The sequence below is a fragment of the Balaenoptera borealis genome, assembly GCF_965194805.1.
Source record: "Balaenoptera borealis genome assembly, chromosome: 3".
NCBI lineage: Eukaryota > Metazoa > Chordata > Mammalia > Artiodactyla > Balaenopteridae > Balaenoptera > Balaenoptera borealis.
Genome location: NC_138866.1, coordinates 75833232 through 75860190, shown reverse-complemented (window position 1 = coordinate 75860190; position 26959 = coordinate 75833232). Strand labels below are relative to the sequence as shown.

At 45.2% G+C, this 26959-nt stretch overlaps 3 protein-coding genes across 4 annotated transcripts in view; 1 reads left to right on the top strand and 2 right to left on the bottom strand.

Annotated features, from left to right (window-relative positions):
• SLC12A6 (solute carrier family 12 member 6) overlaps positions 1 to 13553 on the bottom strand; it is an 89966-nt gene extending 76413 nt beyond the window's left edge. For both annotated transcript variants that reach the window (XM_082384946.1, XM_082384947.1), the window contains exon 1: positions 8773 to 13553. In XM_082384946.1, coding sequence (XP_082241072.1) covers positions 8773 to 9043 — 271 coding nt within the window. In that variant the 5' untranslated portion in view covers positions 9044 to 13553. The remainder of the gene's footprint in view (positions 1 to 8772) is intronic.
• A 134-nt stretch (positions 13554 to 13687) lies between these two features.
• On the bottom strand, positions 13688 to 14504 carry NOP10 (NOP10 ribonucleoprotein). Its single transcript, XM_082385111.1, has 2 exons — positions 14345 to 14504; positions 13688 to 14077 (listed from the first exon to the last, which is right to left on the bottom strand). The coding sequence occupies exons 1-2, from the start codon at positions 14435 to 14437 to the stop codon at positions 13937 to 13939; spliced, it is 234 nt and encodes a 77-aa protein (XP_082241237.1). The 5' UTR covers positions 14438 to 14504; the 3' UTR covers positions 13688 to 13936.
• A 402-nt stretch (positions 14505 to 14906) lies between these two features.
• On the top strand, positions 14907 to 26882 carry NUTM1 (NUT midline carcinoma family member 1). Its single transcript, XM_082385112.1, has 8 exons — positions 14907 to 15038; positions 16174 to 16269; positions 18172 to 18880; positions 20936 to 21064; positions 22189 to 22328; positions 22838 to 23124; positions 23411 to 23527; positions 23877 to 26882. Exons 2-8 carry the CDS (start codon positions 16254 to 16256, stop codon positions 25890 to 25892), a joined length of 3414 nt encoding a protein of 1137 aa, XP_082241238.1. The 5' UTR covers positions 14907 to 15038; positions 16174 to 16253; the 3' UTR covers positions 25893 to 26882.
• The last annotated feature ends 77 nt before the right edge of the window (positions 26883 to 26959 follow it).

The following is a 26959-nucleotide window of genomic DNA, read 5'->3' as shown; positions in this document are numbered from 1 at the left end:
ATGGGTCAAAATATGAATATTCATTAACTTTAGATGGACTAATGTAACTAAATCAGTAACTGTTCATGTAATTCAGCACTATTATACTGTCCTAGTTATCTGAGATCATTTGTGTAAAAGACAGTAAAATACACATTTTTTAGGCCAGATTTCTTGCTAGGAACACAGAACCTTAAGTTATTCTGGAAACATGTCATTTTACTACTTTTTAAAAAAAACCATTTCCTTTCATGCTCCCAATCCCAGGCAAAATAATTGCAAAAATGTACCCAGAACATAAAGACTGCATTTCCTTATGCTTGCTCTATTATACATTTGTAGCTGAATAAATGTTTCAACAGAGCCAACCACCATTAGCAGAGAAAGTGTAATGACAATAATACTGGTGTTAGAATCACAAACACTGGGTTGAAATCACTACTCTTCAATTTATTACTTGTATGACCCTGGGCAGGTTACTTAACCTTATCAGCTTCAGCTTTTTCCTGGAGAAGAAATCCACCTTAGCTCAGAAGAAAATGACTTTCTTTTTTAAATGAAAAAGTATCAGAACTGATGATTTTTCAGCAAAGGAAAGAATTAACCTCATCTAATAGGAAAGCCTGTTTTCTATTTCCTATTAATTCCTAAAATTTTATTTGGAAATTAGAACACTGCTGAATTAGAAAAAAATAAATCAAAAGCAGAATTTTTTACATGCACCTTGGGATGTAAATTAACTGTTGTGAAAATAAGTATTTCTGGATATAAAAAAACGAGCTTAAATAGTAAAAGCAAATGCTCTCAAAATAAAGATAAATTTCAGCTGGATTCAATTATCATAGCTCCTCGAAGTGAAAATGTAAATGTGTATACAAGAGTTTTAAACTTATTAGTGTTTTTCTTTTTTAAAATTAGCAATATGAAAAATGAATACCCTTACCCCAAAAGGAAAAACAGCCTTGTCTGGTAAAATGGAAGAAATTTAGGTGCCACTTTGCCAAAAATTAAAGCTATCTACCAAATGGTTCCAACTGTAAACAGATGAATGCTATCAACTGAATATCTTGCATGGATTTCTCAAGGCCATATGACATGTAATAAGGCTTAGCAATGGAGTAAGCAGAAATACAAAGCAGAAGACTGAAACCCAGCTCTCAGTTAAAATAATAGGAAATTTTAAAAAGAAAAAAACAAAAAACAAAACCTAAAGTTAGGATTAAGACCTAAGTATACCTGCCATTTCCTAACAACTTAATACAGCTTTTGTTTTCTATTTCTGTCCTTTCCAAGTACAAAAACTTAAATTTTCAGGGGGAAAAAGAAAAAGCTTTAGCCCTTACATTTTTTCAGTTAAAACATCCAGCGGTAATTCCAAATTTTCAAGTTTTGCATAGCCTCTCAGATTGACTTATTAGTTGTACAATATTGGTTTGATTCTGAAATCTTGTTAACTGTGAATTCCACCCGTGATTTAACAGTAGCTTAAAATTCTTCAAAAGTAAAATGCACTTGAATATCAGAAATGTTAAAAATATGACAAATACACCTTAGAACTGAGCAAATATGGTAATAATATTTCCTGTTAATCAACTATTAAACTTCTGCAGTTAAAACAAGGTGCTGTGTGTGTGTGTGTGTGGTATTGTATGTTCTGCAGTCTTGTGCTCATATCTTTATACATAATTGCAGGGATTCTACAAAGTACAACAAAGCATTAATAACAGGGTTTTAATGGGGAATATCTTCTTGGTTTTCCATTTACTTATAAAATTTCATTAAAATAATACATTGTTTTACGCAATCACAAAATAAAATACTTTCATAATTCCTACAATACAGCTCTCCAAATTTTCATACCTACTGCTAAGAAACACATCCCCAAGAACTTAAACACATAAAATCTGCACTATTGAGTCAACAAGCCCACGAGGTGCAGCTGTGCAGATTACATCAGGCCAAAAGGGCAAGGGGGTTGGGGGGACTGAAATCCAGTTTGCCCTTCTCCAGTGAAGCTTGCAAGGGGTGCCAGTTTAGGTCTGGCTAGTCCAGAAGTATTTATTACACAGAGGAGGCAAAAAGAGCACCACGATTCAAAAGTTTACAGCAAAATATCGTCCTTCTAGGTCAGTACAAATTGCCTTAAACGTCAGCATTAGAAACATTCCCCTTATTCTAAGAGCCTTAACATTAGAAAAGCATGACTTTTATAAGATTCTTAGGTACCCAGGAGTGTCCTCTTCCTTCTTTTCCATTCCAGTACAGGTAATATCAAAGCAAAGTTTATGAGAATCTGGAATCAAGAAACATGCCTCTGACAGGAAAAGAATGAGGCCTCTCATGGAAAGAATTAGTGAGGATATAGAAGAGACCACCCAAGATAAAAGACAAGAAGTTGAAGCAATCACTCTTCCAATCACTAATATTTAATCAAATATCTAGAGTATTCTAGAACAGACTCTATAAAAGAAAGTCCTTTCTATTAAAGTAGCTTTCTGGGGCTTCCCTGGTGGCACAGTGGTTAAGCATCTGCCTGCCAATGCAGGGAACACAGGTTCGAGCCCCGGTCCGGGAAGATCCCACATGCTGCAGAGCAGCTAAGCCTGTGCGCCACAACTACTGAGCGTGTGCTCTAGAGCCCGCGAGCCACAACTACTGAGCCCACATGCCACAACTACTGAAGCCCACGTGCCTAGAGCCCGTGCTCTGCAACAAGAGAAGCCACCGCAATGAGAAGCCTGCAACGAAGAGTAGCCCCTGCTCGCCGCAACTAGTGAAAGCCAGCGTGCAGCAACAAAGACCCAATGCAGCCAAAAATAAATAAATAAATAAAGTAGCTTTCTGGATTGCAGTCCAACCTTTCAAAAGCTTGTATTACAGGTATTTTCAAATATACACAAAATCAGAGAAAACACTAAAATGAATCCTCATTAATCCAATTCAACAAATTATAAATGTTTGCCAATCTTATCTATCTCTCCTCAACTGTTTTGTGGCGTGGGGGGAGGGAGGGTGGAGTACACTTTGTTTCACCTGCAAATATGTCAATATGTATCTCTACAGATAAGGGCTTTATATTACCACAATGTCATAAATATACCTAAGAAAATTCACAATAATTCCTTAATATTTTTTAACACCAAGTACGTGGTCAAATTTCCCTGATTTTCTCAGAAGTGGCTTTTTACAGTTGTTTTGTTCACATCTGGATCCAAATAAAGTCCACACATTTCATTTGGTTGACAGCTTTTTATCTGTAACAGCTCCCCCCCAACTCCTTTGCTCTCTCCTCCTCCACTCCATGCCATTTATTTGTTGAAAATTCTAGTTATTCAATAAAATTTCCCCCATTCTGGATTTAGCTGATTGCTACTTGTGGTGTAAAGTAGTATATTGTAAAGTTTAATCATTGGCTTTGCAGTATGGAGGAGAGGGGGAAAAACATGTGGTCTGTAACCAAAACGTTTCACACAAGTGCTACTTGTCTTTAAAAAAAAGTGGGCGATCTGCCTGCCAATGCAGGGGACACGGGTTCGAGCCCTGGTCTGGGAAGATCCCACATGCCGCGGAGCGGCTGGGCCCGTGAGCCACAATTACTGAGCCTGCGCGTCTGGAGCCTCTGCTCCACAATAAGAGAGGCCGCGATAGTGAGAGGCCCGCGCACCGCGATGAAGAGTGGCCCCCGCTTGCCGCAACTAGAGAAAGCCCTCGCATAGAAACGAAGACCCAACACAGACAAAAATAAAAATATAAATAAATAAATTAATTAATTAATTTTAAAAAAAAGTGGGGGAAGGAATCAAGCTTGAAAAGAAAAAATCTATCAGAGGATGCTATCAGGAAAGCTAAGAAGGTGCCAAATCCATGTGTTTTTACAAAACTATCCATTTTACTATGTTACACAATGTTAGTTACAGCTCTCTGTTAGTGTGTCAAAGTGAAATGGTAGTATTCAATAACCATATAATATGAAAGGTATATTTAAAAGAAAGGTAATAGTCACCTGCAATTGGCAATACAAGGTAATTCACTTATTTTTGTTTGGGGCAAAAAACTAGAATTTTTTTCCAAAAGTATAAAAAGATTGCTTGGTACTTTGAAACACGCTTTTATGAAAACTAAAAAGATAGCTCTGCAACATTATTCTGATTCTTAGTCAAACGTTATTTAACCCTAGCATGAGAGATTGATGTGACCTACGAATAACACACAGAATTGGTAGACCAGCAGAGTGGGCTAAACGTCCATGTGTAATATAATGGCACCAAGTGCAGATAAATACTCTGTAAGACCTACTGGCATTTAAGGAAAAGCCTGCCGGGCCTTGTCCACTTGGTGAACGTCTGCTTACCCTTCGAAGCCCACCTCAGGTAGGAAAGTTCTTCCCATGCATGTAAGATTAATCCCTCTTCCCTTCTGAGCTATGGTCTCCAACTCTGGCTGAAGAGCTTTTAAATACTGTGGACAAAGAATGTTGCCTGCCATATCAGTGAACAAAGGATGTTGAGGCCATCAAGCCGTCAGTCACTGCAGCCACCCCCAATGGTGTACCCTGAGGGGATTCAAGATGGAGAAAAACAGGATACTGGCCCTAGATAGCTAAGGTGCATCTCAAAGGAATAATTTCAATAAGCCCAGAGTCTTGCATCTTCTCATACACAGAACAGCGCTAAATTCAATAACTTGAGATGTCTGGTTTTCTTTAATTAGCAGTAATCTTTTGATGTTTCGACTACTTGGTTTTTTTGCAAAAACTCCTATATATTCTGGCTCCTCCCTTACATCTTCACAACAGTCCCTCAGAGCTGTATGAGAGGTTGTCTTACTGAGGGTTTAAGTCCTCAGTAAGTCTGTCAAGTAAAACATAATTCTCAACTTTTAGGTTGTGCATTTTTTTCAGTCGACAGCATTATGCCCTTAAGGTCCCTGTCCTCAAGAACCTACAGCCTAACCGAGAAAGATAATATGTAAACAAACAAATAAAAAAACAAAATTAAGTGAAATAGGTGCTCTAGTAGTAGTCTGTATAAGAGATATAGGGACTTAAAGAACTGATCTATTCTATCTGGGTGTCGGGTTGAATGAGAAAAGGTTTCAGAGGTGGCTCCATGAAAGAGGGGCTTATTTAAATTATTTTTGCATCTCTACCAGCTAACATCCCTCAATAAAAACCTGGTGACAGCCAGCCTCAAAGTTGGTACACTCAGAGGTCCTGACTCAACTGGCTTTTATTTTTACTCCACTTCAGAAACCCACTCCCAAGGCTGCACACTTGATCATGTTAACACTGGAACTGCCCCACCTCTGAATCCATTAACCCCAACATTCGTCTGTCTGATCACAGTCTTCAATCTCTCTACATCATTCACTATCACTTTTACCTCGTCAAGTCCTCCAGTCTCTTGGTGTCTCCATTTTACCTCAGTTCATCATTTTCCTTAACTATATTTTTCTACTGTATTATTCTAAAATTTGCTGTATTTTTCTTTTTGTTTTGTATTTTGATGTATACTTCTATTCCTGCATTTATCATACAGCATTATAATTTACATGAAAATTTGTTTGCTTTCTCTATTAGATCATAACTTTCCTTAGAAGAGTAACTGGATTCTTTTTCTCAGTCCTGCACCCTTAGCACCCAGAACAGAGCCTGGCCCATAATAATTGCTCAGTAAATGTTGGTGCAAGTGTTCTTGTCATTTTCACCACTATTTCCATGAGCTCTCCAAAGGCAGAACCTATATTTTACCTGAGCATTTCCCATAATTCCTACTGGAGTGCCTCACACATATCAGGGCCTCAGGGAGCATTTGTTGAATTGTAAAAGGTTGAAATGTTATTAGAAAATGTGTAAGACATATAAAAATATGTTCTCTTCTCTATTTTGGTATTATTATTTTAACAATCATTTAAGTTAACCAAATGGTTATGAGGCAAATGTAAACAATGTTCATCATGGCAGAGGCAAAGTGATGTAATGGAAAGTCCTGGACAGAAGTCAGGAGGCCTGCATTTCAGTCTTGGCTCTGCCACTCATGATCTACAAATAACTATCTCTGTAAGCCTTAGTTTTCTCATTTATTAAAATAGGCTTTGACCAGAATTTGATTCTTGATCATCTGAGGTTCCCTAACTAACATGCTATGGCTCTTAAAATTTTTTTTAATTACAAAAGTGATACACTCTCAATATAAAAAATTGTACATGCCCTACTGAATTGTTTAAAGGAAAATTCCCACTCTCCACCCTATTTTCATAACTGTCCAGAGGTATCCTCTCTCAGCAGTTCCTTCTGTACCTTTAAGGCATTCTTCATGCATAAGCAAGTACAGTGCTAAGATTGCTGATTTTATTTACCAACTTGACAGTCCCATAAGTTCTAATGGAACCTTGACAAAATGAAAGAGAACGATAAACACTTTGATAGCAGAAAGATAACTACTACTCAAAAGGCCAACAGTAGAAAAAAATTAAAACACAGATAGAAATAAATATTTAAAATTTGGTGTGTCACCCCACCTTGGCTGTGCAATGTAATGTGAATAAAAGGTATATGACACGATAAGAAACTTAAGGTGGGAAGAAATGTGGGAGGCATGGGAATTGTGGGGAAAGGAGAGAGAATGATACCAATGTCACAACCACTGAAGGATGTAAAAAGGGTCCCCCCACCAAAAAAAAAAAAATCATAAAATTCTAAATGGTAAAATAGCAAACACAATTCTGAAATACATTATGAACTTAAGGATAGAGTCCACTGTAGAAGAGGAAGTAGTTGTTTTCCTATACTAAATCCAACCCAGAGACAAATGTAGATTAACACATGTCCTTGATTTTCTTGACAACAGCATCCTTTGAAGATCGACATCTAAGTCCAATAAGGGTATCTGCATATTACAAGGCCAAAGGTGAAATAATTACATTTCTAACCAGTTCCCTCTGATGGTGTGGAAAATATATCACAGGATGATCATCATAAGAATTTTTTTAAAAGACAGTAAGAGAAAAATAGGTCATTGGGAAAGTAGGAAACTCGATTCCCAAGAATACTCTTGGGAAAAGTGCGATCTAATGGCTGGACTGTTAATTTCCCTTTCATCTAGTACCAGAGACTATTTAAACATTAAGGAAGATGTTAGGTAGAGAACCAAGCTTTAACTTCTGTAACAAGCTAAACAATATAGATTTTACCTAGACACATCTGCAGTTTTACCTTATGGTGTAAAGCAATACCACTCTAGACCTTAAAGAATGCTTATAGATAAGGACAGAAGCCTGGACAAGGATCCCTTCTCTGCAAGGCTAACTAACACATTACTGAAATAAGTCCACTTTTAAAAACAGAATAAAAATACAATTCCATAATATATGTCACAAACCCAACAACATTTAACTATAAATTACCTAATGACAATTACAACATTAAAAAAATTAACACTTACAGTCTTATCTGGTATTTTTACAGCCTAAATACAGTATGATGGGTAAAAACTAAAACTACAATTTAGAATTAATTTGTAAGAAGAGAAAATGATGAATTATTTTTTATTCCATAATGTAATTTTAACACCATGGTACACAGTGTAAAGTCCGTCAAGAAGTTGAAAATTGTTAAAAGTCCAGGAATCGACCTGTAATGTCTTCATAAAAAAAAAAAAAAAAAAGATTAGTCAAGGATAAGTGAATTCTAGGACTATGAACTTTACCAAACCTACCTTGTCTCCAGACATTAAAAAACACAAACAGAAATAAGGAACTAAAATCATTCTGGTTTCCCGCACCCTTTAGGTTAGGAGGAACAATATTTCCTGACACCAGAAAATGGCAATTCAGTGGCTGAAGCTACGGTTTTCAAATGTGGGTAGAATATCATTGTAAGAACCTTGAAGATTCTTAAGAGACGTTTTCATTACCTGACAGATCTACGTTAGTTAGAACATAGCATAAAACTAAATATATAAAGCCGTACGGCACTTCTCCAACTTTTCAACTTCAGAGTCCAAAAAATGTTATGACCTCTCTGTTTTATCTCATCACCTCTTTCTCGATAAACCCAATGAAAACCTCCAAGCCCGCTGACACAGATTGGTTTAGGAAGCTGAACATCTGCAGTGGTCAATATAAGTCAAAGTGGCTTGTGTGCTACTTCCTGATTACAAAGTCTCAGCACTCAGTACATTCCATCTAAACTTCAAAGTGAAGAAATTATGTGGGCATCAGAAATCTCCATTCGACAGGATAGCCCCCTCAGATCTACCCAGCCTCACCCTGAGTGAGCTGAGCTATTCGAACCACTGTCTCTGTAAAATATAATTTTTTTGAAAGAATTTTGTGATACAGTATCTGAAGTCTTTGCAGGAAAGCCAGTAACTAAGATATAATCAATAACTACTCCTCATAACTGGCCTTAAAAGCAAACTGTAATAGTTGGAGCCCCAAAGCCAACTCTCCACTAAATTTTACAATTTAGGATTCTCCATGCTGGAAAATTGTTAAATTCTTTGATATTCATCCTTAACCAAAATACCCATTTCAATTCTAAGAAGACAAAAATGAGGAAGTCAAAACATACATCTACTTTCCTTCTTGCCATATACCTTCGCACACGCCAAATTACTATTGCAGAGATCCACTATGCTAACCATTATTCCAAAGGGTTCCTAAGCATCTCAAAAAGAGGTACCTTGGTTCCTGATGATTCTTCTATAATGGAAAAATGATCTCTCAGTATATTGTCATCCTGGACATATAAGCCAGTAATGGAAATATTTCGTTGTCTGTGTTTCTACTTACCCTCAGTAACATCCTGGGGGTTAGAAGTCCGGTCACTAGCTGGATCCAGTGCAACAGTCGCCAGTGAACTGGTGGCTCCAGACATCTCACTTATAGGCTCACTACGGCTTGTTTCAGGTACACTTTCCCGGGAGCTAAATCTTACCCGGGAACTGGATCGAGAACTGAGGTCCGGGCTGGTGTCTGACAAACCTGGAATGTCATCGATCTTTGTTGGTGTCACCATGAACCGAACTGAAGCCATCTTGGTGGTGTTTTCTGAAGGATGCATTTTTTTTTTTCTTTTCCTTTATAAGGACAAAGAAAAAAGGAAAAACCCTGCAAAACCCTTCCTCCTACGCTAGCAATTTTGGTTGCAAAAATAGAAAAGATAACTTAAAAAAAACCTCTCAATTACCTTGATTTACACCACACAAAAAGCCACTATATATAAGTATCCTTCTACTCAGAATTCAAGCCGCCTGTCCTAAAAAGTGCATTACCAGCAGCTGGAAAATATTTAAGAAAAAAAAAAAAAGACAAACGATGCCAATCTCGTGTAACTTCGTTCCTTCAGAATGAAGAGCTATCTAGTTATCTCCCCTGGTCCAGGGATGCGGGCAGCCAGCCATGGTCTCAGAGAAGCAGGTGACGAAGCCTTTCTCTCCTCGACCTTAAGGTTTCTGCCGAGGTAGTTAGTCCCTTATCTGTAAATGTCCCACGGCTAGATGAGCAAAGTGCGCAGAGGCCCACCCTTATCAGGCGAATATAAACAGTATAGATCAGATTGAGAAACGGTGTACACCCGACCACCTGTTGTGTATCAGGTGAATACCCCACAGGTCTGGCTGGGAGGAGATGTGTGTAGAGCCACCCGATGTTTTTGAGGCCGATAATCCACTTGGGTCTGGTGGGAGAGGTGAGCATGCATAACGGGAAAAATATCGCACACTATGGATGGAGGAGAATGAGGAGACAAGGGTGAGGAGAGGAGGCTGCAGGGGCAAAGCGGATTCCTGCTTCCGAGAGGTCTGCGAGGGTGGCCCTCCCGCTCTTCTGGCAGAAAGGTCCCTGGGATCTGGGAGGCGCCGGCTAGCGGATCGAGACTCCGCGGACTGCAGTTCAGGGTCGTGGCAGGTAGCTGCTAGTCCATCGAGCCCCCGATCGGTTTGCTGGGTTTCTCCTGCGTGTGACAGGACGAGCCACCCCTTTGCCGGAGATGCTTTCCTCCCCTACCAGGGCCCCGGCGCAAGGGAGCCCCTCGCTGTTCTTTCTTCGGGTCCTAACAGAAGAGGAGACGGCCTCGCAGGCTGGCCCTGGCTGAGCAGGAGGGAGCGGCGAGGATGAGGGTAGGAGGAGGTCGCAGGTGCGGGATCCCGGCGCCAGCTGATGCGGATGCGCGCGCAGCTGTTGTTTACCAGCGGGTAACTGTTTCCGAGCCGCGGCGGGCGCAGCGGGGCTCGGGCTGCCGGGGAGGGAGCCTCCTCCCCAGTCAGATGCCAGAGCAGCAGTTACGTGACCTCGCCGCCCCCGGCCCCGGGCCCGGCGGGCTGTGCCAGCGCCGCCGCAGCCCCTCCCTTTCCTCCCCGCTCGTTCCTCATTCGAGGTTAACGGTCCGAAGAGAAGCCCGGGGGAGCGGTCGGAGGGCGGCACAGTCCCACGAGCGCCCGAAAGCCCCGCCCAGTCTCTGCAGCCCGTGAGGTGGCGGAGAGGGCTCCGCTCATGCGCTCACCCGGCTCGCAGCGGCTGGCGGTCAAGGGGCGGGGCCGAGCGTGGGAGGCCCGGAGCACGACGGGAATTGTAGTTGGGGGTGGGGTCCTGAGCTGCCTGCATCCGAGAAAACAAACGCTTTTCGCTCTTGGTCCTGCTGTGTTGTGGTCCTGCTGTGTTGCACAAACTCATTCTGGAGGTGAAGGTATTTCAGGGAGCAGGCGATGCCCCTCAGACCCTCAAAAACCATCTCTCTTTACTAAGAGTGTCCCTGAAAATACCACTCATAATTTCTTTAAAAATTACAAACCTCTCAATACCATGTATCTACAATATACGGTATGTATTAGGTATGACCCTCATTGGAGTTTTTACGTAGTGGTCTATTATAAAGCACTGTATGCTCAAATTTATACATAGTTTGGGCTACTTTTTTTTTCTTGTCCTTTAAAAAAGTGCTGTTTTTTTTTACAATGTATACATCTATCAAATCATCACAGTTGTACACCTTAAATATATACAATTTTGTAAATTTTACCTCAGTAAAACTGGAAAAAACATGCTGTGTTCATTTTCTAGTCAGACTGAAAGCTCATTAAAGAAAGCGTCTTTAATTTTAGACCTGGAGAAGCCATTGAGATACTTTCTCTTGACTCCATTCAGTGTTTTCCCTACTACTGCCACCAGAATATTTTTCTTAGAATGTTTATTTAATGCATGAATAGAGGTGTTCAATAAATTTGACTCATCAATGTTTTGTTTGAAAATTATTTCCTAAAGCTTTGATCAAGACATTAATTTTATTTTTTCATTGAAGTACAGTTGATTTACAATGCTGTACCAATCTCTGCTGTACAGCAAAGTGACTCAGTTATACACATAGAGACATTCTTTTTTTTATATTCTTTTCCATTATGGTTTATCACAGGATATTGAATATAGTTCCCTGTGCTATACCACAGGACCTTGTTATTTACCCAGACATTTAAATTCAACAATCTGGGCCCTGGATTTGCCTGGGTCCTTGCTCGGCACAAGTGGAAATGTTTAAGATCATCCCTAGTAATAGATCATAACTGTATTTAAGACGTGAGCCAGGAAATTCCATTTTATCAAATGACACACAAAGTCCAATGTCTGGTTTAAAAGATCCAGGTAACAGAATGGAGACTAAATTCCTATTTAAAATGTAAATCTCCTCAAAGCTTGATTCTTTATAAAGCCTGTGATTATTCATTCAGGCTTAACAGCTTTCCTACTTGAGGAAGGAAGAAATTTACCTCCCTGAGGGATCAGTTTTCTCCTCAGGCATGCCTGCTGTTCATTCAAATCTTACAGACTTTCCCTTCATTAAAAAAAAAATCCTGGATTTCTACAACATCGAATTTTGTTTCATACCACAGTGTATTTTCATTCACTTTATACTATACTTCTTAAAACTCTTCTCCCATTTCTGAGCACATCTCACAATGTGCTCAGACCTAGGAGATCTCTTAAGGAAAAAAATCTTCGGTATATTCACACCAATTTGCCTTTCCATTACAGTCTACACAGTAAGTAGCATGGAAAATGCTAATCCTTTTTTGGTGGGGGGGGTAACTTATAAAGACAGAATCCCAGTCAACATTTTAAAAAAATGATAGTATTCGTTTACTGACTTTGGTTCTTTTCTTTTTTATTGGCCATGCCAGATCTTAGCTCTCCAACCAGGGATCGAACCTGAGCCCCCCAACAGCGGAAGCTCAGAGTCCTAACCACTGGACTGCCAGGGAACTCCCCTGACTTTAGTTCTTAAAAAAACTTCCATAGCAGATACTTTTCCTAGTCATTTGCAGAATTTCTAACATTTCTTCGATCATTAACCCCTAATAGGATAGGACGACTCTTTAAAATCCCTCAGATTCTATGCTAAGAACCTTGTTCAGTGAACAGGCTAAGAAATAAAAAATTGCTTGACAGGAAATAATTATCTCATTTCACCATTCTCATAAATTTAAGTAACTGATTGAAAATCATGTCTTCTATTAACTATGACCCAAGTCTAGAGACTTTTTTTTCTCAGCAGTCAACAGCTATCCTGAACTTTTCTGCTGGGACAGTCAGACATCAGAGTCCATGAGAAACATATTTACTCCTTTCCAGGGCCAGTCTTGATAAATCAAATTTGTGCTGATTTAAGTTACATCTGCTTCTGGAGTCTAGAATCTTTGATATTGTAGAAAAAGAAGATTGTATCATTGGAATGCAAACTTCACAAAGCAATTTTAAAATCAGTGGCACTAAGCAAACATTCAAATTCAATGTCAAAGGCCATGAATGAGAAGATTGGGAAATACTGAGTTGATTAACTTGATAAGGAAAGGAAGAAGCTAGCATTTCTTGAATGCCTGTATACGATATTTTGCATCATCCCTCTAATATGAAGTAATTGGATTAAAAATTTATGGTTTCCCCGTGATAGAAGCTCAAGTCCTAAGAAATCTTCCAGGATTAAAAAAAAAAAAAAAAAAAAAAAAAAATTAACCCCCAAGAGTAGCTTGAAAAACAACAAAAATCCCTGCTTGAATCTCTCATACCTCATCTTCTAAATTAAAATCCATGTAGAGTTCCACATACCAGCTAGCTACCAGAAAGAATATAAAGTTAGGTGTATGTAAGAAGAGAGAACTAAAAGCCTGGGAATATTTCCAGAGGGGCGGTAAATATGCATAAAGGCATTCCTATTCACAATGGTTGGACAAACACTGTAGGTACATTAAGATCCACCACTGAACCCTATCAATTTTAGAGTTAGAAGAGAAATTAGAAATGATGAGAAGAATGGAACTAAACAGGTTGACTTTCTCAAAGGTATACAGAGAGGCGAGAATCCTGGTCTCCTGGCTTCCAATTCAATGCCTTTTCTCTACAATATAGCTGCTGTTATTTTTCAAGCAACTCTTCCATTTTCAGTCAAATGTCATTTCAAGGGACAAAAAAATTACTTAAGTGACCACACGGGTATTTTTCAGTGGATGCTGACAGCTGCACAGGAGTCTTTCTCAAGCTCTCTTCCCCATCCCCAGCACGCTTCTAAGACTCTAAGCACAGCACTGCTCCTGCTACAGAAGCCACCGAAGTTTCTCTTCCAAGTGGTCTTTTGTACCCCTGGGGCACTCTTCCCACTCATCTCCCTCGTTTTCGTTTTTAAACCACTCCTTTCTTCCCACAACATACAAAATAAGAGCTCTTTCAAATCATTTTAATAACCTGGCAGTGATTCAGAGTATGAAAAGAAGATTCAAACATCTTCCCTTTAAAGGGGATGCTACCATGATGGCCTCACCACAAGCATGATCAAAGGCAAGGATGAGACCGGATGCAAGGATCAAGGGTCGTAGCAAGACTTCAAGGCTCACAGATGGAAGAGCCTGATTTCAGAAAGTCTCTTGAGGGCTAGCAGGCGACAGAAGAGACGTGAAATTTCAAGAGATCCTCAGAGGACGGGGCGCGGTTGCTGGGTCATGAGCACCTTGAAGCGTTTCTTGATGGTGACTCGGTGTCGAGAGTATTTGTCGTCTGGGGAGAACCGAGCAGGGTGGGCCGAGCAGGTCTGCTGTCCCATAGGGTCAAGCTTCTGCTCGAGAAGGAAAGAGAGAACATAATCTCAGTACTGGAGTCGTGGGAAAACCCAATCACTGGCGTCGTGAGGGAAATGGAGGCTGGGATGGGGAGGAGGCCGCGCGAAGAGGGTAAACATGAAGACAGGAGACGCGACTGCTCAGATCAAGAAGCCACACACTCCTGCTTTTACCACGCCTGGCTTCTGGACTGGCTCGTCTCGACCGTTCCTCCCAACGACATTTCTCCCCATGCCCATATACAACCTGTTTCCTCCTCTCACCTTCAGCGTGTAGACCCGGTATCCCTGCTCGTTGAGGTAATACTGGAGAAACATGACCACACGTGAGCGTGAACAGAAGCGTGAGCTTCCCATTCAGTCTGCCGCGCCTCTTAACTGAAGGCCTCACGTGTCAATTTCCTTCCTGTATAGCCGGGAAGTCTCGCTCTCAAAGCACGCCGGGAAATGTAGTCCAGTTTATACCTTTCTCCAGCTGGCCAGAAGGGGGGCGCACTAGCGCAGGACTTGGCCAGTTGCAACCCAGTCGCAACCTTGCGGGCGTTCTAAGACACGTGGAGTGTGCCCACTGTGTGCCAGGCACTTCTAAGCATTGGAGGGGGGTAGGGATGGATACAGATTGAACATTAATGAATAGAATCCTGTCTTTATCTCAAAATTCACACCCATTTCAGAGGCAATGGGTTTCTAGCACCTGGAGAAACCGAGGCTGCAGGATCCAGAGCCCCTTTTACCTCAGGGAAGAAAGAAGGCTTTCTTCCCTCCCCGATTTTACATCCGGTTCCCTCGCCCTATTTCAAAGTATTGGCGGTAAAGAGTGCATGATGGGTATTCAATATTCTGTACAGCGAAGAAAGCGTGAAGTTATTTTATGAAACTCCTCAAGTATGTTTTAGCCGTCGACCTAAGATTCAAACTCAGGTCTCTACCACAAATTCAACGCTCTTTCTTAATAGTGGTGAGTAGCTAATAATAGCATAATAAGATGCACCTCCTAGAGGTATTGCGAATTTTTAAAAGAACGTACAATTTCTCCTTATAGGACTCTAGTTTAAAGAAATGAAAATTGGAACCCAGATATCATTAGAAAGGTGATCGTTACCGTATTATTTAGAACGGCAAAAACATTGTAACATATATTAATTTTATTAACAGAAAAACCTGAAAGCTTTTTTTTTTTTTTTAAGAGTATAGTTTCTGTTTACTTGTAGTTGCATAAAATACCTCTGCAAGGATTCAGAAAAAATCTGGTTTCCTCTGGGATAAAGAACTCGGTTCCAGAGGAAAGGAGTGGAGGGAGACTTGCTGTGTATGCCATTTTGCATAGTTTGACTTTTGAACCGTGTTGATGTATTATTACCCGTTTAAAAAATTAAAATTATTTAACAAAAATTTAAAACAACAAAAATAATTTAACAGACGAAAAGAAGGACATTTTGGTCTTGAAATTTTAGGCTGAATGGCAGTTTTTGATAGAGTGGGAGGCTTTACAGCCAAGGGTAAGGCTAAGCCTTCTGTGGACTGCAGAGCTGATGGTAGTGGTTTATTTGGAAACTGCAGGACAGCTTTCCAAGGAAATGATATGCATACAGTAATTCAACACCCTTGATCTTCTGAGACAACCCTAATTTCAAGCATTCTGTTCCCTTGATCCTTAAATATACAGGCTAGGTACTCTCAATTTGGTTTAGAAAATACAGCCAACATTGAATTGTCAAGAGTTCGCTACAACCTGCTATTAATAGGAATTCAGGTACCAGAACTGGGTGTAATTGAAAGGCACAAAACTAGATATATTGGTAAAGTATTGTATAGGGAACAGGGATGTAAAACTATGCAGTTGGGAATCTGAGAAAGAATTTGCAAGTTGTCCTGAAGAGATACACAACAATTGGGTTGCCATACTCTGGTTTGGAGGGAATTCCTGGTTACTGCCTACATACCAGAGCCCTTCATGGAATATCTCCCTAACCTCACCCTATATTCCCCCTCCCCTCCCCCACTGCAGAATGCCTTGAGTCCTAGATTCTAGTTCTGTTTTGATCTGATCTTTACCCTCCCTTCCTTGGATCCTGTGTATCTAGGGGAGCCAGGTTACTCTCTGGGTCCTGGACCTGACTGTCTCATTCTGGAGGCTTCCAGACAGCCACGGTTAGTGCCCAAACCTGAGAGGATGTCTTCAGATGGAGGTGAGTCTGCAGGTGGGGGGAAGGTCCCTGCTACCTGCTTCCTCCTTGGAGATTCAAAACTTGACATTTTACGTGGGGACCAGCTCTCTGGGCTGACCTAGAGGGATGTGAGAACACTAGACCCCATCAAAGGCATCACACTTGGGGAGGCTGGGGAAGGAGATTGTGCCATTAAGACTATGGGTTGGGAAAGGAAGAGGGCCTCCTGGGTGGCAGATCAAAGTGTCTAAGAGGAAAGTGCTGAGTAGAGAGAAGGGATGGTAGTTAGCAACTTGCTTCTCTGGAAGAGGGATTCCTTCAACATGTGTTTGTGTGGCACGGGCAGGGGTGTGTGGTACGAGGGACACGGGGTTTGAAAGGGAAGACCCAAGTTCTGGTGTCTTCTTTAGGCAATTGGAGGCTGCTCTAGAATTTTGCCCTGAGAACTGAGCTGGGGCTGCTCTCGCTCTTATTGGGTGGGGGGGAGTGGAAGCATTGGCTAGAAAACTGTTCAGTGGGGTCATCTGTTGCCAAGTCTGTAGAGAAATGTCCTCTCGGAAGCTAGACCAGAAGGTGCTGTAAGTGCCTCTGCTTAGAGCCTCTTGGCTCCTTCCAGCCCCAGCGAGGCTAGTTCTAGTTCAGGGAGCAGTTTTCCTTGCTTTCCCAGGGCCAGGGGAAGTGGGTCACTCCAGCAGGGATGAGAACTGGGGCTTCCCTGAGATGCTGTGTCTTTCTACCTTTTGTGGAACTCAGGCCTTCAGACCCATTTCACTGTGTTCCATACTTCGGGGAGTATTCCTGGCCCTCTGCTCTGTGGTTGAGGTGAAGAGTTCGCTCGTGTTCCATGTCTCCTTCATGATCAGGAAGCAGCGGAAGCTGAATGTTGTTAGTTTGCCAGTGGAATATTCTTTATAAGAGGGGGAGGAGAGTAGCATGAAATTAGGCAGATGATCTTCTATTACTATTATTAAAAGTCCTAGGAGACACACGTCCTAATTAATTAAGTACACGTTTTATGTATTTATCCCTGGTCTCTTTGACTAGAGTCCACATAGCCTCTGAACTGTGTTTCAGACTTCATTGTCAGTGCCTTGTTCAAAAGTGGACCCTAAATTTCTTTTTTTTTTAAAATTAATTAATTAATTAATTTATGGCTGTGTTGGGTCTTCGTTTCTGTGCGAGGGCTTTCTCTAGTTGCGGCAAGCGGGGGCCACTCTTCATCGCGATGCGCAGGCCTCTCACTATCGCAGCCTCTCTTGTTGCGGAGCACAGGCTCCAGACGCGCAGGCTCAGTAGTTGTGGCTCACGGGCCTAGTTGCCATTGGCAGGCAGATTCTCAACCACTGTGCCACCAGGGAAGCCCTAAATTTCTGATATTAGGAGTTCCAAGCAGAAGGATCACAGATAACGTTTTAATAGGTCCCGCATCTCCTTAAAGCTCTGGAAACCTCCCTCCCCATACCGCCTTCCCCTTACCCATTTCCTGGCTCTTATCTCTAGTCATTCCTGGCTGTTATGTAACAAAATTTCTGGGAGCAAAACATCTAATCCACACACACACACCCCTCCTGGGAACAGTGCTTCTGCGCCTGGTGGCAGGGACCACAGAGCAGCTGGGAGCAGGATCCAGGTGGTGTGAGGGTGTTTGGAATGTACCCGTATGCTGGGTGGCATGTGTTATGGGGTATGAACTCATGGGCCCAAGGGTCCTTGCAGCTTGCTTCCCTAGCGCACTAATTCTCAGCAGGGAGTAAGGGACATCAGAAACACTTGGGGGACATTTGCAAACTATACATGTCCCCCCTCCCTCACCTGTCGAGAATCAGTGCTCTGATTCTTCAGGGACTAGAGTGGAACTCAGATGACCTAGCTTCTGCTCTCCTCTTCTCCTACTCCAGCCCCTCTTTTTCTTTATCTCTGCAGCATCTCCATTGCCAGGACCGGACATGACCATGAAACCTGGCGCTGCCCTGTCTCCTTTCACTGCACTTCCCTTCCCCCAGCCTGCTCCTGGCCCACCAGACCAACTACCCTGGGAGCCGCCCTCGCAGCCCCCTGTGCCTTCAGCACTCTCTCCAGGCAACCCTCTGGTGCTCTCTGCTTTCCCCAGCCCGTTGTTGGTGACAGGGGACGCGGGCCCTGGCCCCAGTGAAGCTGGAGCTGGCAAGGTCATTGTCAAAGTCAAGACAGAAGGAGGGCCAGCTGAGCCCTCCCAAACTCAGAACTTTATCCTTACACAGGCCGCCCTCAATTGGACTGCCTCAGGCTCTCCCTGTGGGGACCCTGAGAGTCCTGCCCCCGGATTCCTGACAGCCTCTAATGTGAAGACCCTTCTGCCCACGAAGGCAGTTGGGGTGAGCCAGGAGGGCCTCCCAGGCCTTCCTACTCAGGCTCCACTACCAGCTGCCCAACTGGCCCCCATCAAGCCCCCGGAAAAGGCTTCGCCAGGGCCGCATGGGGCAACTGGGGAAGGAGGTCCTGCGGCTGCCCGATCCAAGCCCTCACTGGATGACCTCTCTTATACCTCCAAGGGTGTTTATGAGAATTTCCGATGCTGGCAGCGCTACAAAGCCTTGGCAAGGAGGCACTTATCCCAAAGTCCTGATGCAGAGGCCCTTTCCTGCTTTCTTATGTAAGTGGAGAGACCTGAGGTTCATTATTCTAGAGGCTTTTAAATAAGGAGGATTTGGGGATGGACAAAAGAGGTTAGGCTATTTAGGAATACTTGAGGGCAGGTGATGAGGGTGCTGGAGATGCTATGATAATGAAAATAATAACGACGACGACAACAATGATAACAAGCCTCTTTACCCACGTGCCAGATGATAACAAGCTTTCAGGTGTCTTCTCTCAAGTGATCTTCACAACCCTGTGAGTTCAGGCAGGCATTTTTATGGTCATCCTCATTTATGGATGAGGAGACTGGAGCTCAGAGCAGTGATTGGAACTTGGGTCTCTGATACCAAGTGCCAGGGCCCTCCCGTTCTATTTTACTTCCTTTTGACATGGAGTTGAGCTGTCCAAACCGGCCAGGATGAGGAGCGCTGGGAGGGGGGGATGGTGTGCGGCTGGGCTGAGGAGCTTGTGTGCCACCCTGTCTACTGCCCCATGTTTTTTTGGTTTTGCTTTTTTGGCCACGCTTCGCGGCTTGCGGGATCTTATTTTCTCAACCAGGGATCGAACCCGGGCCCTCGGCAGTGAAAGCTCCAAGTCCTAACCACTGGACTGCCAGAGAATTCCCCACACTGCCCCCTGTTTTATTCAGGAGAATTCAAGTTGAAATAGGGAGGTGGTAGAGCTTGCTTAGTGGTCAAGGACCAAGGCCCCACCACTCACTAGATTTGTCATCCTGGGCCCTGGCATTTACTATCTTTGCCCTCAGTTTTCTCATCTAGAAAGGGGATGATTATCCCTACCTCAGAGGGTTGCTGAAAAGATGAAATGAGTTAATGTATGTGAAGTGCTCAGCAGAGTGCCTGGCACAGAGAATGCTTCATTAAATGGCAGCTGCTATTGTTGTTGTTATTGTTATTATTATAAAAAGGCAATCTAGAAGAGGAGAACTCACAAAAGGCCAAAATGTCTGTGTGAGCGGATGCTTGACCTGGGAGCCCAGAGTCATGGGCTGTTATGTTTATAAAGCAAAGTCATTGACCATCTGGGGAATTTTCTTCCCACCAAGACCCGCTGTCTCTCTCAACTGCACTGTACTCTCAGCATTTTGTGTAAACCACCATATAACGCATGCCACATCTTACTGGACTTAAAAAAAAAACTGTACATGTTGTTCCTCCAGTGGCTGAACCCCTAAAGGAATCCCCCTTTCCGTCCTGACTCTGGAGTGAATAAATCAAAAGGCTCCCCCACAGTCCTTGGTGTAGATCACCGTACTGACTTCCCGCTTTCTGCAGACAGCTCTGGGTTCTCTCTTGGAGGCTGGCAGGCTGAATTTCTAACTCCTGGCCTATTTCTGCTCCCCATGTTCAGGGGCTCTGGGCAGGGTCTCCCCCAAAGTGCAGTCCAGACCCTCTGCCACAGTCACCCGGGAGGCTGGTGAGATGCTCAGAACTGGGATTCCGGGGCGCTGGAATCCATGGTTATAACAAGCTTCCCCAGGTGATTCTAGGCACAATAATGATTGAGGACTCATGGGAAGTCAGAAAGGCAAAATGCATCACAAAGAGCTCAAAGAGTATTGATATTTGACTGTGACGGGTATCCCAGAGGCAAAAAAACACTTAAAAACCAACAAATAAAAACACCACACAGCCTTTAATTAGATTCATTTGGGTTAGGGAGTGCCTTTTTAAAAATGTAAGAGCCATTGGGCAGGGTTCAGCCTACTTTACAATGAATCCCATTAATTGAATAACATGAGCGCTTTCTTCCTTGTGTTTTGTTGAGGACAGCACTGTGAGAATTCAAGGTAGTTGATTTTAATGGGTGGGGAGATGAACCCTCTGATTTTGTGCGAGGTTTGTAAATTTCAGTGGGAAGAAAGGCCAGTGTGGTGAATGGATGGATGTGAGATTGGGGGTCTGGGATCTAAGCAGCAGTGGGATGTGACAGCGACTGTGGGGCATGTTTGATCTGATGAGGGGCTGGGGGTGTGCACTGAGGTGGGTGTCAGGGCAGGTGGGAGAGGGGGTACACTTGTAGACTGTGACTGACCCAATGGGGGTTTTAGCCCAGTGCTTCGTTCCCTGGCCCGGCGGAAGCCCACTATGACCGTGGAGGAGGGACTGCCAAGGGCTGTGCAGGAGTGGGAGCGTACCAGCAACTTTGACCGGATGATCTTTTATGAGATGGCAGAAAAGTGAGTCCCACCAACCCTCATCCTCCCGAGGGGGGCTGCGGGGCTGAGGGGTGGGAGCAGGTAAGAGAGGCTTGGGTCTGGGCTGTGGGTGGTTACTATAAGGGATGCTGGAGGAGAGGTGTAGACTAGCATAGGGTCTCCTGGATCCTCGCTGCTTCTTCCACCATCTTGACTCTTGGGCTTTTCTATCCTATCTCCTCTTGGAAGCTCTCCCTTCTCCAGATCTTGAGTTGTATAGGGGCCTTGATATTGAAGCTCTTAGGATGGGATTGGAGCCCGGTTGTTGTAAAAAGTCCATGCTGAAGGGAACCTAGCAATGAGGAGGTAAGCCCTACTAGGCAGGTTCTTTCCTGTCTCGCTGACCGGGTGGCAAGTGACTACTGATGCAGACCTTGGGGCCACCACTCCTCTGGAAATAGTTTAGCCCGTCATCTTAGGGAGGGGCTGGTTCTTGAAGAGGTTTGTCAGGGCAATCCTAGATGCCCAGAGTGGTCTTCTGGCTCATATCCCCCATTTCTCCATGATAATCTCCTCAGTTAAAAAAGTAACTCAGGAAAATGAACCCTTTCCTCCAAGCTTAACTATAACTTTCTCCCCCAAATCTTCTGGACCCATACCTCCTAGATTTACCCTTCCAGGACCCCAGTCCCAGCATCAGGACTCCTGGCTCTCAGCGCTGCTTCCTGGTGGGAACTGCCTTAAATTGCAACCCAGGCCCTGCTTTGGGATTTCAGGCATTCTTTATGGTTGTAGGCAGGGGCAGAGGAGGCCTTGAGGAGTGGCCCACGTGTGGGATCTTGCCAGGTTGTGGCATAGGCCTGACTGAATTCAACAAACCTGTATTAATCGCTGCTGTATACCCTCACCGATGCTGGGTGAGATAGCATATGAAAAAGCCATGGCTCTGTCCTGTGAAGCTTACAAGCTCTAGGTTGTTTTCTTAATAAGCTTCCTAAGTGACAACTGCAGGTAGGGGGGCTATGTGGAGACCTTGTGAGGTTTCCCTAGAACTGTTATTCGGCCTTCTGTGAGCAGATACCCTGGGGTCTTGTGTCTGGGTTTCGAATGGATCTTGGTCTTCTCAGCACTGCTTGGGTCTTCTGCACCCTCTGCACCCTCTGCAGGTTCATGGAGTTTGAGGCCGCGGAGGAGATGCAGGTTCAGAACACACAGCTGATGAATGGGTCCCAGGGCGTGCCTCCTGCAGCCCCTCTGAAGCTTGATCCTCCAGGGCCCCCAGCCCCCGAGGTTTGCCAGCAGGCAGGTAAGGCCGCCCAATTCCAACAGGAGCCGTGGGCCAGGAGCTCCAAGGGAGGTGTGCAGAAACCAGTCACGAATCAGGGGAGGCATTGCCTGTGCTTCCACCAGTTTCCCTCCAGGCAGGGGCATTTGATGTTCCAAACAGGACATACATAGGAGGCTGAGTTCTCAGGTTCCCTTTGTCCCAAACTAGGTATTGATCTTGGCTAAGTAAACCAACTACTCTCTCTCAGAGACTGTAATTGAGGCACATGATACCTCATCTGCCTGAGAAATGGGGGCTGGATCAGGGGGCTCTTTGGAGTTTCAGGGGTTCTGAGATTCCTCATCCAGATTCTCTCTCAGACCCTCCAGCTCCTAAATATCCTCCCCTGGCTGGTACTGTGTCAGGTCGGCCTGCTCCAGTCTGGAACCGTCTCCACGTGCCCAGGTTGCCGTTACAAATGGGGGCGAGAGGCAGAAGCCGAGGCCTTGGTGCCGCTTCCCATTTCTCCTTTCTGCTTCACCCCTCAGTGTACATTCCCAAGAAGGCAGCCTCCAAGGCACGGGTGCCCCGCCGGCGGCAGCACAAGACCCGGAGGCCTCCGGCTCCTGAGGCCCCCAAGGAGATCCCACCGGAGGCGGTGAAGGAGTACACCGACATCATGGAAGGGCTGGTGGCGAGCCACTTGGCCACTGAGGACTCGGATGGAAAACAGGAAGAGGAAGAGCAGCAGAGGCAGGAGGAAGGGATGTATCCAGATGCGGGTCTCCTGAGTTACATCAATGAGCTGTGTTCTCAGGAGGCCTTTGTCTCCAAGGTGGGCTGGCCCTGGGTGTCTGGTTTCTAGCAGATCCTGGGGTGGGAACTCCAGGGAATCAAAAGATCTAGGGTTCTGCCCGAGGCAGTGGGTGACTCGACTGTCTTCCATGCTGAGGAATATGTGTGCATGGGCGCACACACGTGGATGTGTGTAGCTGGTGTTTTCTAAAAGCCCAGGGAGAGGGTGGTGAGTAGGGGGGGGTGCATAGCTGCTTCTCTAGAGCCTCTTGGTTCCCGTTAACTCCTGTCAAGAACTCCCATCACTTTTCCTTCCATTTCCCCAGGTGGAGGCCGTCATTCACCCTCAATTTTTGGCAGATCTGCTGTCCCCAGAACAACAGAGGGATCCCTTGGCCTTAACTGAGGAGCTGGAACAAGAAGAAGGCCTCGGTCTTGTCCAGGTAAACCTGGGAGGTAGAGAATATCAGAATGAGAGGCTCCCATGGCTTTACCTAACCCTACACTGTCTTGGATGGTATGGCACCTAGAGACAAACAGCTTCAGCAGTCAGCTTTGGGTGCAGAACAAGTAGGCAAGGGACCGTGGAAACGGGAAGTGTAAAGGCTCAAAGCGTGGGAATAAGACCCAAGAAGGTGGAAAAAAAGAGCTGTGGTTATCTGGCTTTGATGCCGTTACTTAAGCCACTTGCTTTCGTTCCCTGCCCTGCCCAAGTACCATCTCCTCAACACCCAGCCCGCCACCCCTTCTCACAACCACATATAGAACAATATTTGTCCATTCTCCTTCTAGCTGGTCCAGAAGCGACTCCTGGCCTTGGAAGAGGAGGAGGATGCAGAGCTACCTCCAAGTTGCAGTGGAGCTCTATTGGACTCAAGTCCTTCTGTTTCTGATGAGGATGAAGATGGGGGTGGACGGCTTCAGCCCTCACCTGGGCTTTGGGTGGCTGGGGGCACCGTCCGCCTTGGAAAGTCTGCTTCTCCGGGCAAGTGGGCAAGAGAAGTGCCTGGTGGGCAGGAGCAGGACTTAGATGGCCTGAGGGGGATGTGCAGGGATGGGAACACTCTGCCATCCCCCAGTGGCTGGGACCTGCAGCTAGAACTTGCAGCTCCACAGGGAACTCAAGGGCCCTTGGGTATAGAGAGAAGAGGGTCTGGGGAGGTTACAAACCAGATAGCCCCACTTCAGGATGACCACCTGGGAGGCGCTGAGTCCCCTGGGTGCTCCCTGGTGGGTGATAGGACCTCCGAGGCTCTGCCCCTTTGCTGGCAGGAAGGCCCCCAGCTCGAGATAGTTCCCAGTTTGGATGCTGGACTTGCAGAGCTGGCCCCTCTGCAAGGACAGGGGTCAGAAAAGCAGGCCCTGGGGGTGCAGACTGAACAACAGATGGGGGGTCTTGGAGTGGCTCCTCAGGAGACGGAGCCATTAGCAGTGCCCCAGGAAGGCTCTTCAGGGGCCATGTGGGGAGATGACAGAGGTCCTCCCACGGTTCAGAGTTACGACCAGAACCCTTCCCCTAGAGCGGCTGGGGATAGGGACGGGGACGGGGCCTCCCTCAGTCCGGGAGTTTGGCTCAGCATTGAGATGGATGCCTTTGGCTTGGAGTTGCCCTTACAGATCGCGGAGGTCATAGAGAACTTCCATGATTGGGAATGTGTAACTGAGCACCAGCAGGGCGGCCAGGCATTGGGCTCCAGAAGCAACATTTCTCTGGGTCCCGGAGAAAGCACAACACCTGGGGACGTGGGAAGCAGCATAGTTAGCTGTGGAGGCACAGATGCCACAGCGGCCCTAGAAAAGAGAAACTACTGCAGCTTGTCAGGACCTCTGAGGGCCAACAGTCCGGCCTCAAGCCTTAAAGAAAATAGAGAGCAGAGCCCTGAGACTCTACGGGATCCCAAGCATCTGTGGGTTGAAGTTTGCCCCCCGTTGCTAGAAAGCAGAATTGGTGCCTCTGCACTGGGGGCTTCTGAAGAAACCCTCCTGCCTGCAAGTCAAGGCAACATCCTTATCCTGGGGACCCAGGATACCTCCTCCTTCCCTGAGGCCAGCCCAGAGGCAGGGAGCGGAGGCAATTCCATTTCTCCCCTGGTGGAAGCCACAGAACAGGTCAACATACTAGATGTTAGGGATGCCGGTGGCCTCCAGCTAGGGGTCAGTAAGGATACCTGCCCACTAAGTTTTAATTCTTATGACCCCCAAGGAGAAGGCAGGGAGGATACTGATTTCTCTGCGCCTAAAGACCTTGCTCCCTTACCAGGGGACCCAGAGTCTTATGCACACGGGACACCCAAATCAGCAGCTCCTCTCCAGGGCCTTAGAAGCACTTCCCCTAGATTAGTTCTGAGAGAAGCCTCTCCTGTCAAAGAAACATGCAGCTCAGCAGATGGGGCCAAAGGCAAGGAGGAGGAGGAGGAGGAGGAGGAGGAGGAGGAGGAGGAACTCTCCAACTTGGCCCACCTCTTGGCCTCTAAACTTAGCCTCTCACCAAGGGGGCCTCCCCTCAGTTTTCGCCCTGCCTCAGGCCTGTTCTCCTCAGGGGGTCAGGGGACCCAGAGAGCAACCCACTCCCTCGTTCCTGAGGCAAGAGGCCTCAGCCAGCCTCCGTATCCTGTTGCCAAGTCTGGGAAGCCAGCTCTAGTTGGAGGCCCAGCCCCTGCTGAAAAGAGGCCCTTCCAGGGAGCTGAACTTGGGGCACCTGGGAAGAAACCCCTGCCTCTGGGAGCGGTTCGGGCCTCAAAGCCTCGTAAAAGAAGGCATGATAGTTTCCTCACAGGCAGGAGGAAGAAACGACGTCGTACCCAGTAGCGGGCAGTGGGACCATCCTGTCCCACCTGCCAATCCCTGCAGGTGGGGGGCCCAGAGTAGATCTCACCCTGGCGGCACACCAACAGTTCGTTCTCAGCCCTAAGTTGTTTTGTTGTTCTGCAAAAGTGGCAAGCGTGGGAAAGGGGGTCACACTAGCTAGGCTAGAGGGGGTCCCCTTGGTGAGAGGTTGGGGGAAGTACCTTTGGAAGTTGTATGGGAAAAAAATAAAATAAAGATTTTGTTGTTGGAAAATGCTTTTCAGTGTGCCCCTTTGTATCACGTCTTTGATCTAGATCGGGTAAGATGCTGAAAAGAAAAAAGGTGAGGGCGGCCTCAGATTTGATGGACCCAGGTGACTTTCCAGCCTCATCTAGGCCCCCTGATAAGCCCTGGCACTGAGGGTCCCCCGTGATTACTTTATTCCTCCCTCATCAGAAGCCTGGATGTGGTGTTGGGAGGGCTTCTTTGGATATCCTACCAGTATCTGTTTCTCTTTAAAAGTCCATGGATGGAAAAGCACTTCTTTTTAATCCGTCAGATTTCTGGGATAGATATCTATTTTCTAAATCTAACTAATTTCCATAATTGTGCCTAGACACAGCACCTTCTTTAGGGGGGCCTTTTCTTCTTCCTTGAAAAGCAGCTGGACAGAAGGGACTTATATGTCCCCAATTCATCCTGTGGCAGAAACCCCCTGGGCTGCAGGCAGGACGGTTATTTCCTAACACAGGCCTCTGTCCCTACTATGGTGGGTGGAAACCAATCTCAGTAGGATTATTAAATATGGAATGGTAATCAGCTATTTTTTAACCTCTAATGAGGACAGAACAAGAGGGAATAAGCTGAAAAGAGGTTCGCGAGGAGGCCTGTTAGAGGGTATGACAACAGGAGGGAGGATACGAGACTTGCATGCTCCATCCGTCTGGAAGAGACGAGGACTCATCCGGCTGTGGCCAAGAGGACTGACCTTGAGAACCTTCACAATCTTCCCGTGGGCGGCCTGCAACCATTAGTCCCTTTCCTTCCCAGTTAGTGATACCGCCAATGTGACTGAGCTTCGTTTTTTT